The 13,620-nt window shown below is 26.5% G+C and overlaps 1 protein-coding gene across 2 annotated transcripts in view; it reads left to right on the top strand.

Moving 5' to 3' along the window:
• The window catches only part of LOC135931956 (uncharacterized), a 42,139-nt gene that overhangs the window by 12,212 nt on the left and 16,307 nt on the right, over positions 1-13,620 (top strand). The window contains exons 1-2 of one of the 2 annotated variants that reach the window (XM_065469277.1): positions 7,361-7,430; positions 7,622-7,900. In XM_065469277.1, coding sequence (XP_065325349.1) covers position 7,430; positions 7,622-7,900 — 280 coding nt within the window. In that variant the 5' untranslated portion in view covers positions 7,361-7,429. Of the gene's footprint in view, positions 1-7,360; positions 7,431-7,621; positions 7,901-13,620 lie in introns of those variants that run through there. The other variant, XM_065469276.1, reaches the window with a different exon arrangement.

The raw sequence follows: 13,620 nt of genomic DNA, 5'->3' as shown, positions 1-13,620 counted from the left end.
GCCATATGAACCTTTTTTCAATTAGCTGGAAAAAAATGAGCGTTTACATGAATTTACTCCTAATATTCTTAACAATTTCCATTTAAAAAAAATAGTTATCTTTATAATCTTTGATCTGAGCATTGTAATAATAATCTATTGTAATTGTTTCATTTCATCATAACTCCTCAGTATAGTGTTGTAACTGCTCGATTTTAGCCGATCTTAAAAACGGCCAACTTAATGTTTTATCCAGAAAAATATTACTCAAGCCTAAAGATTTTGCTCATAGTTGGCACAAGGGTTTGAATATCTATTCGCGAAATCTCGAGGTTTAGAAAATATTTTTCTGGCTAAAATATTGAGTTGGCCGCTTTTTAAAATCTTCTCAGATTGAGGCATCTCAGATAGAGCCCTTTAACAACATGCCTCATCTTAATTTGGTGTCACATTTTCTTTCCAAAATGTTAAAAATCTATTCAATTACTTTTTATGCTATCGCTACTACATTATATAAGTATCAAAGTTGTCACCAGATTTATCAAATCTCATATTGTAAAGTTCACTTATTTAATCGCTCAGAATTAAAACTGAGATGCTAAAAAAATCTTAAAACATTGAGAATAAATACTCAAAGTTTAGAAAAAAATATAGATTGTCCGGAATTATTTCTTAATGATCAGATATAAGACTGAATTGCTCAAATAGCGGATTCAGTTTGAACTATAAAACGGTCAGAAAAATATATGAAGTGAGAAATATTTTTTTCTTATTACTATTGATTTTAAGAAAAGAGTCACTATTAACAATTATCGCGTTATTGCTATCGTACTCTTTTTCCCATATTGACATTGCGTTAATAAATTAGCTGATTCACCTCCATTGTCTTCGCAATTCGCCTGCGCTATTATAAATTCACGATAAAAGTTTCGCTGTTATTTGAATTTTTAGGTAAAATTTGATCAAAAATCTAATCCTCTTTAAAAAAACGATTTTTGTTCAATTTTTTTTTTAAATTAAAAACAAATACAAATTTTTATAAATAGGTAATAAAATATTTTTCCACCAACAATAGTTAAAAAACCCCGGATCGATTTTTAAAAATGACCCAATTAAGATTTTAGCCAAAATTATATTAAGTAAGCCACTATTTAAATTAACCGGGTTAACTCATTAGGTTTATCGGTTTATTCCGGTTCACTCCGGGTCCCTTACGCCTGGAGATTTGCCTTATAGATTTGGACCTCTATTTGCCAAATCTCGAGGCTTACATAATTTTAAATCGGGTCATTTATGTAAACCGACTCGAATGGTCTTTTTAACAACCCTACCAACATTACACGTTTACAATATTTTAAAAAATAAGGAGAACTTCTGTCAAAAACTTTACAAGTATTCCCCTCTTCCTTGGTTTGATTGAAATCATATACCAGAACTATTTCATATATTTAATTATTTTCTTCAAAATAAAGTTTAAAAATCACTATGACAATTGTCATTTTTTTTATTATTTCATCTTCACTGAAATCATAATATAACATATTTATTTTTACCAATTTGCTAAATTCGAAAAAAGAAATTGAAACTTAAATAGTACACTTTAACTGGGATAATAATTTTTAAAAAATATTTTAATTTTCTTGGCGGCGGGGTTATTTTTGATATTTGAAAAAAAATTATTAAGAATTATTTTTTGATTTTTTTTCCAGGAAATCATTTCCACTTTATTTTTTTTTTAAATCTAAAAAATAAAGTATTTATTTCCGTGGAAATTTTTTTTGGGGAATATTTTCTGAGAATTATTTTCCTGATATTTTTTTCCTGGGAATTATCTTCCAGGGGAATTTTTTTCACTTTTTGAAAATGAATTAACTCCTGTTATTATATATAAATTGGAACTTTTAACTGTCGCATATAAATTAGATCCATTTTATAAGCAATTATATATAATAATTAATTTAAATTGTATATTTTAAAAAAAAGAATGAATGAATAATTTTATATAAGTTATTCATTGTTATTTATCTAAATTTTATTTACTATCTCGAAAATAAATGTTTTCATATTTCCATACTCATTTCTAATGTTGTAAACTAGTGGTTGGGGTTGGTATCAGAGCTCTGATCCGAACTGACCTGCGAAGAATTTTAAAAAAGATTATACACGGGTACTAGTTGGTAGGTAGTAAGTAGGGCAAGCTACACTTTTCCTAGGGGAGAATTTTTAGGTGCTTCCTCCATTTAATTTTATTTCAGAGCTTTTATGACAACTTTTTGCAGGACTTTATTTAAAAAGTTTAAAAAAATTTAAGACCTTTTGGTGATGTAATATAATGTTAGGCATACAAGTTGATTATATTATTTTTAACTATATACCCTATTGACAGGTATTTTGTTTTGAGAAACAATTTTAAACGATATCCATGAGGATGACAACGTTTCTATTTATCCAAACATCGATATCTTTGGAACTAAAATATTTGTTTGTCTCTCAGATTTTTATTTAAGAATTCAGGCCCAAACATATATAATAAATGACGAGAGATTATTAAATATTTCAATTATGAATGAATGATTTTTAAATTTGATTAATTATTTGCAAATGAATTTAGAATATAATTTTTAAAATTTAAGTTCTGTTTCCAATTCTATTTTTTTATCTTATCCTTTCTAGCCCTTTATGGTTTCTCTGGCTCAAAACTCGCTTATTATTTTCTGTTTCCTGTAATCTTATAGCCAACTTAGTTGGGGTTGAGATTAGTGAAGATCCTCCTGGATCAATGTTTAATATTGTCTACGATCAGGTTTTGCAATTTTTCTTCTGGCCAATTATATTTTTACCTTTCATTACTTGCGCTGTTTTTAGTACTTTTTATCTTTGAGCCAATTTATTCAATCCAGCCACGTGGGTTTCCTTTAAAAAAATGGTTAGTTTTTGAATATTTAATCTCCTTTTATGATTTAACAGCTGGATAAAAAAGGATCAATGAAAATTTATATAAACTCTAGGGATATAACGAAGAATGAAGGGAAATAAAAATATGACATTTTTAAAAATAAATTTTAGAGAGGGGAGGGGGAGGGGAGATGTAATCCCGTTATTATAAACAGCTATTGAATCAAAAATTCATATAAAATTGAAATATCTCCTTAAATTTTAATAAAAATTTTGCATCATACACCCATCCCCTCCTTTTCACAACCCTTTAAAGACTTAAAATATATCATGCATGGCATGGTAAAAGTATAGTTGGGCAATGGCTTAGTCTTCTAATTCGTCTCAATCTATAGGCGTGTGCCGGAGCTAATCCATTAATATTATAAGGCCTTTTAATTTATATTAGTTTCTTTAAAATTTAGGCTGCTATATTTTTAAAAAAAAACCGAAAACAAAGGCGATAGTTTTCAGCGGGTAAAAACCCGGGTTAGCCGATTTTTTTAGCCGACTAAAGGGGTAAACGGCTAAATATATAGTAATTACCCAAACTATAGGTAGGAGTAGGACTTTTTAAATGACTATTAAATTATCAATTCGTAGTCTAGTCGGGTAAACAATTTAAAAAAATTTTGAGCATACATTTCAAGTAAGTATTAGCCTAATTATAAATTTGTATTTATTATTTCGTAAAAAGAAATTATATAATTTAATAGTAGATTTAGAATTTTAGAAACGAATTTTTTTAAAAATATTTTAAAATTTGATGGGTTAGATTATTTACAACTTGATTGCCAGAATTTCAATATCTATAATATAAAAAATTGATCGCATCTATTGTTGGGTAATTACTATATTTTTACCGAGTTTTTACCCGGCTAAACAGAGTATTTAGCCGAAAACTATCACCTTGGCTCAGAGTTTTTTTTAAAATATAACAGCTTACATTTGAAAGAAATCAATATAAATTAAAACGCCTTAATGTTAACGGATTTTCTATAACATACATTGAGCGGAATTAGCTGAAATTTAGCCATTATTCAACTATGATAGGTAGTATCATATTTTTCAAACTCTTTATTTAACCATATTATAATGCTATATGGTACATGGGTCAATTCTATGTTATTTAATATTATTTATAGTGAACCTGGGATAAGCCATAAACGGTATATTTTAAAAAGTACCAGATCGATCCCGGCCTAAAAATAAATAAATTACAAACCCGAACCGGGTCGAGCTGATGTATATTTATTTTTTAAATTATCATTCAACAAACCAATTGAAAATGATCATGATGGATCATTTAAACATTCATTTGCTTCTCTTTTCACTTTCCTAAATCATTTACAAAATTAGTGCCTAAATTTTTTAAAATTCAGAATTTTTTTGAAAATGGTAATCTATTTTTTAAAACAAAACCCAAAATTGGTAATTGATTTTTCGTTTTATTAAATTGTATGTTTTTTTGTTGTAACTATTGAAACTACAATAAAAGAATTAATTTTTATGCGTACCCATCCAGTCTAGACCCCCACCCCTCTCTCATTCACTAAGCCAATGAAGTTGATTCCCCCCTCCTACGATGAATCAAATATAAGGTGAAGCGAGTACATACCAAGTTAATGATGCAATTGCAAAGTAACTCCTAAAATAGATTCCTAGTAAAAAGCATATTAGCCTAAAGTTCTAACCTCTCTTATTATTAAAAAAAACAAGTCTGTATGCTCCTGTTATGTCTAATCTAATTGCGATAGGAAACTTCCTCATAATGTATAATATATTCCCATTATCAAAGTAAATGAAAAGGAAGAAAACTAAACATGTATGTTTTTTTGATTATTTGTTTAATGAAAACCTTAAAAAAAACACGATAGCTAAAATAGTTTGACGATTTTAATTGAGTTATTATTAAAGATTTTTCAAAAATATAACTATAAAAAACAGACCAATTGCACGGAAATTTTACACCTTTTAAGACAATAGAAGGGGAAGGGACTTTTTTAAAAAAATTTAAACAAAAAATTAAACATTCATTACATTATCATAATTTCAAAATGTGGAATTTTTTTTTTTAAAAAGAACACAATTTTCCAACAAAGTCGTCTACAAAAAAAACAATGAGATGAATTTGAATTTCAATATCATTTCATAAATAAATTAACGTTTGATAAATTATTATACGCGCAAAAAAAAATGAATCAATTTTGGCAAAACGTTTTTTTTTGAGAAAATAAGGGAATGGGATAGATAGGGATAAAATTTGTTTTAAAAAAAATAGTTGAAATTCGTTCCGGAGATTTCCAGAATTTTCCAGATTCTCATGGAACATTCTAGCTTTATCGAAACGCTTTGAATGTGAAAGTAACGGGGTGAAACATTATTAATCTTTGAAAGAATTGAGCGGGACGGATCTACCCATCAAAGTTTAAAACTTAGACCAAAAATGGGCTTGGTTTTTATTCCTAAAAATTTTAAGAAGGGTTCTTCGTCCGATTCCTGTAGGTTTTGGTTTCTAGATATGTTCTGGGGGCTAATATCTGCTCGAGGCAATCATTTGTAGCCGTTATTTGTCCGACCCTTTAAAAAATTTATGCCATTTTTAGGTCCGTTATAGTAAATTTAACTATAGTTCTGAACCGGGCAAGTCTCTCATATCTCTCATTTAAGTATACTATAAAAAAATCAATAATAAATTTTAGGTGTTCTGCTGAACACATTTTTACAAATTTCCTGGTGCAGTTATTGACTCCAAGGATACTTTTGAAAGTGACAATCTATAAATGTTTAATCACCCCCGCTAGTTCATATTTTCATAATTCTGGATTCCATTTTTGAATACAACACGATAAATATATCACGAGGTAATTTCCATAATAATATTGAACTAAATCGTTCACCTCTAAAAATCATTTGCTTGTAATTGACCTACACCTTAATAAAATAGCCTGCAACAAGTCACCATAAAGTAATAATATTGATGCTTGGTTGGAAGCATATACCTCAAGCTGCATTTATTTTTGATTGTTTTAAAAAAATGCCCTCTTCCTCTTTGGGAGAAATCCAAGATAGAACTGCCCTGGAATGATATCGGACTAAAGGAAACCAGAACAAAAAGACCATAATTTTAGATTTGATTAAATGCTTAAAAATGAGGTAATTTTAATATTGTTTCCATTTGAGGTTAAATTATGGTATTTTGTCTTATGTCTTTTTATCCATGGATATTTTCATCCAGTCTTGTTGCCCAAGATACTATGATTAGGAAGTGGCCTTAGACTTCATTACCATTGCATGTTATATTCTATAAATATAATTCAAATTTTTTTGAAATAACAAATTATGCCATTTTCTATTTCTACCTTCCCATCCAATAATATAAAATATACTATTTAAAATGTTAATTTATTTTTTAATTTAAATAAAAAAATTTCATAATTACCATAACTATGATTTGGGAAATGTTGTTTATAATTATATTTATAATCGATATCTTATAACAATTTTAGATCCCATTAAAATTACTCCAAAGATGATGTTATTTTAGTCGACGTTACTTTATAACAATGAATTATTTTTATACAACAAAATTTAATGGTATAAAATTTGTGTTCCCCCCTTCTCTTAAAAAATTATAACCTCTTTCTAGGCCTGTTCAAAAAAATTCGAATATTCGAATCGGTTCGAATAAAACGAATTATTCGGAATATTTAATAAATTGCTTTTAATAAGTCTAACATTTGTCATTTCTATTTGATGACCTTCCAATCTGACAGGTAATGTGTTTATAAAAAGACTAGCACAAATTTAAAATCTTTGAAGTGAAAATTAAAGCAATATTTAAATTTTTATTTGCTGTATTTTTCTAATCTCACAAAAAGTTTATTTTTTGAATCTCATAATAAATTATATTAAAAAATTACACAAACCAAAGATATATAAAAATATATAATAAATTATTGCTAGTAGCCTAATTATGTTAGAAAAGAATGCTTGATGAAATAGTTATGCTAAGTTGACAAAATTTCCCCACAAAAAGAGCGATTATATGGAATCAATATCAAATCAATAATGACGGTGAAAAAGCTGCTTCAATCATTTCAAGAGCTTTATAAAATGTAAAGGCAAAACAACACCCCCTCTTATTAATCATTATAATAGGTTTCATTCACACCTAGGGAATACCTATCTATATAAGGAACATCAACTTGTGAACGACTTTTGGAACTAATTTGTTGTCAAAAAATCGCATGTCATCTAAGGAAGAAAATATAAGAAAAACTCTGCCTTAAAAATTGGCTTAGAATTATGAATTAAATTCATAATATACATTTAAATTTTGTTTATAACTTGATTACATATTTTTTTATTATCAGATTATTGATTACATATTTTTATTAATTATTATAATAATTTTTCTGTTTAAAATCAAATTTGCAATAAAAAAATTTCTCAATATATTTGAGTATGATATATTTTATTAAGTAATTAATCTCAATTATTCGAATCAAATACAAGTATATTTTATTATTCGTATGAATACGAATAGTAAATTATTCGATTCGTTGCACTATTCGATTCGAATTCGTTTTTGAATAGGCCTACCTCTTTCTAGAGATATCTTTAAAAAATTGGACATCGACCTTAGCTTGCATCTCGATCAAATAAATAAAATATATAATCATATATTTATTTTAAAAATTTTTAGTGGAACAAGAAGAAGAAGATCCCAGCCATAAATTACCTATCCTCGAACCCATCAATTCTATTTTCCATCACAACTCTTCCGCCCCAGCTCCACGCATCTCTTCGGACGATTCACGCGATGCCCATTCTTACCTTGTATCCTTATTAAGGACGGATAAAAGCGGCTTGAGTAACAACGCTGGAGGGCCGGGCGTAAATGGAAGTGGAGGGGATTCTTTTCTCGCTGGAGCTCAGAGGCTTTTCCCATCGGTTTCAGATTATTCTACACTCGCTTTCTTAGGTAATTTTTTTTGACGATTAATAGGCGCAATAATTTTTCGAGCACTATAGAGAACAACATTATTTTATATTAAATATAGTATTAAATCAAAGTTTATCATAAATAAATGGATAATGGTTCGAAGTCAAGTATATTTTGAAGGTAAATACAATTAGACAAGACTAATTGGTACTTGTAATAATTAAAATTCGTTAAAATGATGTCTATTTTTAATATTTTTTTTATTCATGAATGAACGTGGCATATAATCAAAGCCAGTGATGTTAAACGCTACTTTTAAGTGTGCTGCCGCTAATGATATTTGGGAAAAATGTTGCGTGCTATTAGCTACCTTTTAAAATAAATAGCTTTCGCTTTTTTTTACATTACTTTTTTAACAAAAAATTTCAATATATTTTTTTAGATATTTAATCTATAACATTTCAAATTCAAACATATGAAAATATTAATAAAAAAATTTATGATTAAAAATGTAAAATATATGCATTAAAATTTTAATGCATTTTAATAATAAAATAATTTCTATATTATTCCAGAGTGAGGATAAGAAAGTATTAATCTTACCTTACTGAATAACCGTTCAATAGTAGAACTTGAAGGCAATGCGGTATTTAATTTTCTAAACTATTAAGAAAAATTGTCAAAAATCATTTGAGTGAGTATTTTTAGTTAAAAACGCGTCAAATGGATTATTAGCGAATGTATCTTTGTTGGGTATAAATTAGTCAACGTTTACCTATAGCCTATTTAGATTTACTTTGGATCTAATTCAATTGGTATAAGATCAGAACATAAATACTTTATTTTACCTTCATGAGCCCCAACTATCTGTTGTTGTGCAGATGTATGAGACATCTTATATATCTAATAAAAAGTCTGTTTCATTCTTTAATATTATCCAAAATTCTTGTCATCACTTCTGCCAGCAGGATATCTTGGTACCAAGTAGATAATGTATTCAGATTGTTGAATAAGGATTATCGAAATTATAAAATTGATTATCACTTTATGAATTATTTTTGAGAAATATCTGGTTCTGATGTAGGATTAATCAAATTTAAATTTGATTTATTTTGGCATAGCTTCTTTTATTACACCAAAATTATCGAGAAATTTCCGAAACATCCTAAAGTAAAAATAATTTTTATTAAAGTTATGAAAAATATATTTAGATACTTATTTTTTAGTTTAAGCTCTTCATTTATTGAACAATATTGTCCATCGCTATTTCATGCATATAAATTTGAGGGAAAAGGTATATCATTTTTTAATGAAATTACGTGGTTTTATCATCTATCTCAATTTATTTTTCATGTCTATCTCTATTGGCTGAATTTATTTTAAATTACTTGATAAATTAGATTTATAATTTATAAATCATATTTTGAAATATAAACTTCTAAATTAAATTTAAGATTATAAATATGAAAATTAATAAATTTTAGTATTTTTTATACTTCTAAAAAGGGGCGCATTATAGCTATCGTTATCTTATAGTAGCGAGCTAATAGCTACTTCTATTTAAAAAAAGTAGCGCGCTACGTAAGGCAGGTTCCTTTAACAACTCTGACGCAAGGCAACATAATTGTTATCATATTTCAAACAATTTATATTATTATTTTTTGTTATAAGTGCAATTCTTTCTTAAGTAAAAATTGTCATCATAATAATTTGTTATAAAGAAAATGTATAATGCCCAGGAATGTGAACCCGGTTCCTGAACCCTCGTATTTTGGCTGAACCCGAACCTGGACCCTTTTTAAAAGTGGAGGGTCCAAGGGTTCTAGGTGTCATAAAATTTTTTAAAATAAAAATATTTTTTTAAAAAATAATATAAATTTTATTAACTTTTTTGTGGAATCATTTATTTTCTAAGAAGTCAATCGTAAAAGTTAGTGCCGTTATTTTTTTCCAATTGTCTTCCTGGACTACCATTTTATTTAGAGATTATCATAAATTATTTTCCAGTGTAATAATATTTTATTATGTAAATTTATTAATATGCTATGTTATAGAAATACGTTGATTATTTTAAAAGTGAATTATTTTGTAGTACAAGTGGAAGATGATTGGTAGTTCCTTTAAAAATAACAATATTAAGATTACAATCAGAACAATTATGTTTATTTGATTTTAAGGCTTATAAATTAGATGCCGATTAGATTTAGAAAAATTTATAGTTTTTTTATACGAAATATTAGAAAACATGAAAATTCGAGAGCAACAATATTTTCAAAATAGTGTTGTATACGCTTCTATATATTTAGACCCTCGATATCAAGTTTTATTGAGTATTGAGCAAAAACAAATGGCTAAAGACCATCTTAATGATTTATTGCATAAGCAAAACTCCATTATTTACAATATATTGGAGGCAATTTTACTTTTAGATCGAGAAAAAAACAATCAAATTATCATCAGATAGAAAGGAGGATCAAAAAATGCCTATTTCATCTTTAATAGTAAAGTTCTTAGAAGTTAAGAGAATAAATAAGGATATAAATATTTTAAAATTCTGGAAAGAAAATTCTTCAATATATTCAGAATTAGATATCTTATCTAGAATCTTCATGGCTGTACCGGCGACACAAGTACAATAATTTTATAAAGATAACTATCTATTTTAGGTAAAGGTAGAACGTGAATTTTCATCTTTGAAATATAAAAAATGTTAAAAATTTTCTTTCAAATAATAAAATATAACTTTTTTTAATTTTTAATAAATATCATGCAGGATACCATTTGCACAACCCTGCACGAATTTCTTGAAAAAAAAAATTCGGTCAGGCTGTGTAAATTTTTACGGCCTTGGTTTTAATAAAATATTGAAATATAAACTATTCGGTATTTTACGAATCGTTTTCAACGAATATGTAATCCATATATAATAATTTTTCAAATTATCTTATCTTCAGAGTGAGTTTGAAACACCACACTTTCAATTCGACTCCATAGAAAAGAAGATATAAAATGATCCTTATTTAAATTAAATTTTTACCTTGAAAGGAAATTTATCTGGAAATTTGGGGGAAATAACAGGAAATTTACATTAAAAAATTATTTTATAGGTCAATATTGATTTTTTTTCTTCATATTTTATTAAAAATATATAGACTATTAATATATTATTTATACAAGTAAGATATAATCTCAATCATTTAATTTGTTATCTTCGTTTGAAGATAAAAACGATTCCAGATCTCTAAAATAGAGCAATTAATCGGTTTAATAAAATCTAATTCATTATCTTTGAAATTAAATCCATTACCTCTGTTTGTGTAGAAATGACTTTATAAAATTGTATAGCTGTGTAAGATCATTTAAAAACTTCATTATCAAGAGGATTAATTCTCTTATCTCAAATGGAGTATCCTTAAAATATTTTTATTTTTTAACAGACCCTTAATTATCAAAACTATACTTTCCAATGTTGGGCTAGGCAAATTTAAGGAAACAATCCTATTTTTATCTTTAAATGTGTAAAAGAATGTAATTTTACTTATTTTATAATACTTTGAGCTTTTGCTACTAAAATTTAAATTGACAATATTTGCTAGATTCTTTAAAAGCAAATTAGGTCCAAGAGATACGACCCAATGCATTCGATAATTGGATATTTATTTCTCATAAGTGTCCAGGCTTTCTTTATTACTTGCATTATCCTTTATTATGATGTTAATTTTTGTGTTTCCTATATCTTCACTTTAATAAATTCACTAGATATATATATCTTCCCGTATGTATATTGGTTCCTGTTTCAAATTAATTTATAGAAAATAGGACTTGGGGTTGTTATAATAAATATTATAATATATTCTATTCTTATATTTGTCTACCCATCATTAATAAGTATATTTTTAATCCTTTCATATTCACTGTTTAACAATTTTTACTGAGTAAATATTTTGAGAGCATTTTAAAATGTTTTTTAAATTAGAAGAGGAAGTTGGCCTACCCTATCCTATATCTCTATAACCATTAATCCTACTCCTTATCCTTTCAGCTATTATTAAATTAAATTTAAGTCAATAAAAAAATTTCCTTCCGTTGAACATTACTAGAGAGAGCTATTATTATATTATCCATAATGAACCTACATTCAAAAACAAAACATAATTATGATATATGAACCAAGAAGAAAATATTTTTCTAAAATATGATAAAAATTATGATTATTTGATCAAAAAACTTAAAATAAAAATTGGAAACTATAGGGGCAATTTCAAAATTTCTTCTATGTTACTAATTATAAATTAAATATTGAGTGTAACTTTGTTGCTTTTAATTTGATTGAATATCACCTAAAATAATGATTAGGTAAATATTTTACTAGAAATTCTAAGGATCGAAAAAATAGAAGAAAATATGATAAGGGAATGAATGTATTCTTTTATATTGCTCTATGATGCACAATTTCTGAATATATTTTATTTATTTGTAATTTTTATAGATAATAATGGTGATTTAAAATATTCGGCTCGGTAAGAGTATTTTATAAAAATATTAGCAGGCCCAGCATGGATATTTAAAATCGGCCCGAGTAAAAATAGGGACCGGACTATATTTAATCTACTTTTAATTTAAAATTAATTCCATACATGCATTGGTAATAAATATATATCAAATTTTAGGATTTGAATTTAAAAATTAAAGAATATGCAAGCGTAGGAAAGATAGACAAATAAATTTTAGCAAATGACTAATCTATTGTGTAATATTTATTCTTTAATTACAATTTAAATTGCATTCCTTCATCTCAAAAATTGAGCATGAAAGGATTGGCCCCTCCATTTTACCTTTCGGTATGGGAGCCAGACAAAGGGCAATATATTTGTTTTAATAAAATAAATTCGGACTCTGATTAGCATTTATCTTCAATATAATATAATACTATCTACTCTGCATATATAAATCATCCTTACTATATAAATTTGGAATTTTTAAAACAAATTCAGAGGTCATCGATTGACCAGCTGCCCATTAAACTAATTTTTTATTACATTTTTATTTTCAAAAAGAATCACCGCTTTAAACAGAAATTTAATTTAGGTGTTTTTAATTTTTATTATTTGTAAATTCTTTTTGAACGAACTTGAAATAATTTATTTTTAAAATTATTAAATTTTCTTAAAAATAAAACAAATAAAATATATATGAGATTTTTTATATAATTCTTTAAAATTATTCGTTTTCCCAAAGCGAAGAAAAAATACATTAATAAATCATCATGTTATATTATATTTTTGAACTCTTAATAATATATTTTTATTTAGACACTAATAAATAAAATTTTCAGTATTTATTTTCGTGGTTTTTCCTGAAAAAGGCGAAAATGTGTTAAATAAAAGGATAGATTAGATATTGTTAAATACATTCTTTCTGGAGATATTTATTATCTATCAATTGTGTTTATTATTTTATTTTAGTGGAGAGAGAAGGGCATAATAAAATATTACGTCATTATCTGTGTGCCATCATAATATTTAAAATATCTCCCAAATTGCAGTTCGTGACCATTTTGTAACAATGTAAAATTTACAAAATTTGATCTTGTAATGAATAGAAATTTAACTCTTATCATATTCCATGTGGAAAAATAAAATGGGAGACAAGGTGGGGTTCATAATGTAACCTTCAAATGAAGTATGCTATATTTCAGAGTTAAATCTATTAATGGCAGAGGAACCATTTGCCTGGTCAGGTTTTTTTTAAAAAAAAAT

Source organism: Gordionus sp. m RMFG-2023, chromosome 1, assembly GCF_954871325.1.
Source record: "Gordionus sp. m RMFG-2023 chromosome 1, tfGorSpeb1-WG-v2, whole genome shotgun sequence".
Lineage (NCBI taxonomy): Eukaryota > Metazoa > Nematomorpha > Gordioida > Chordodea > Parachordodidae > Gordionus > Gordionus sp. m RMFG-2023.
The sequence above is the reverse complement of the archived record's forward strand: the minus strand, read 5'-3'. Positions and strand labels throughout refer to the sequence as shown.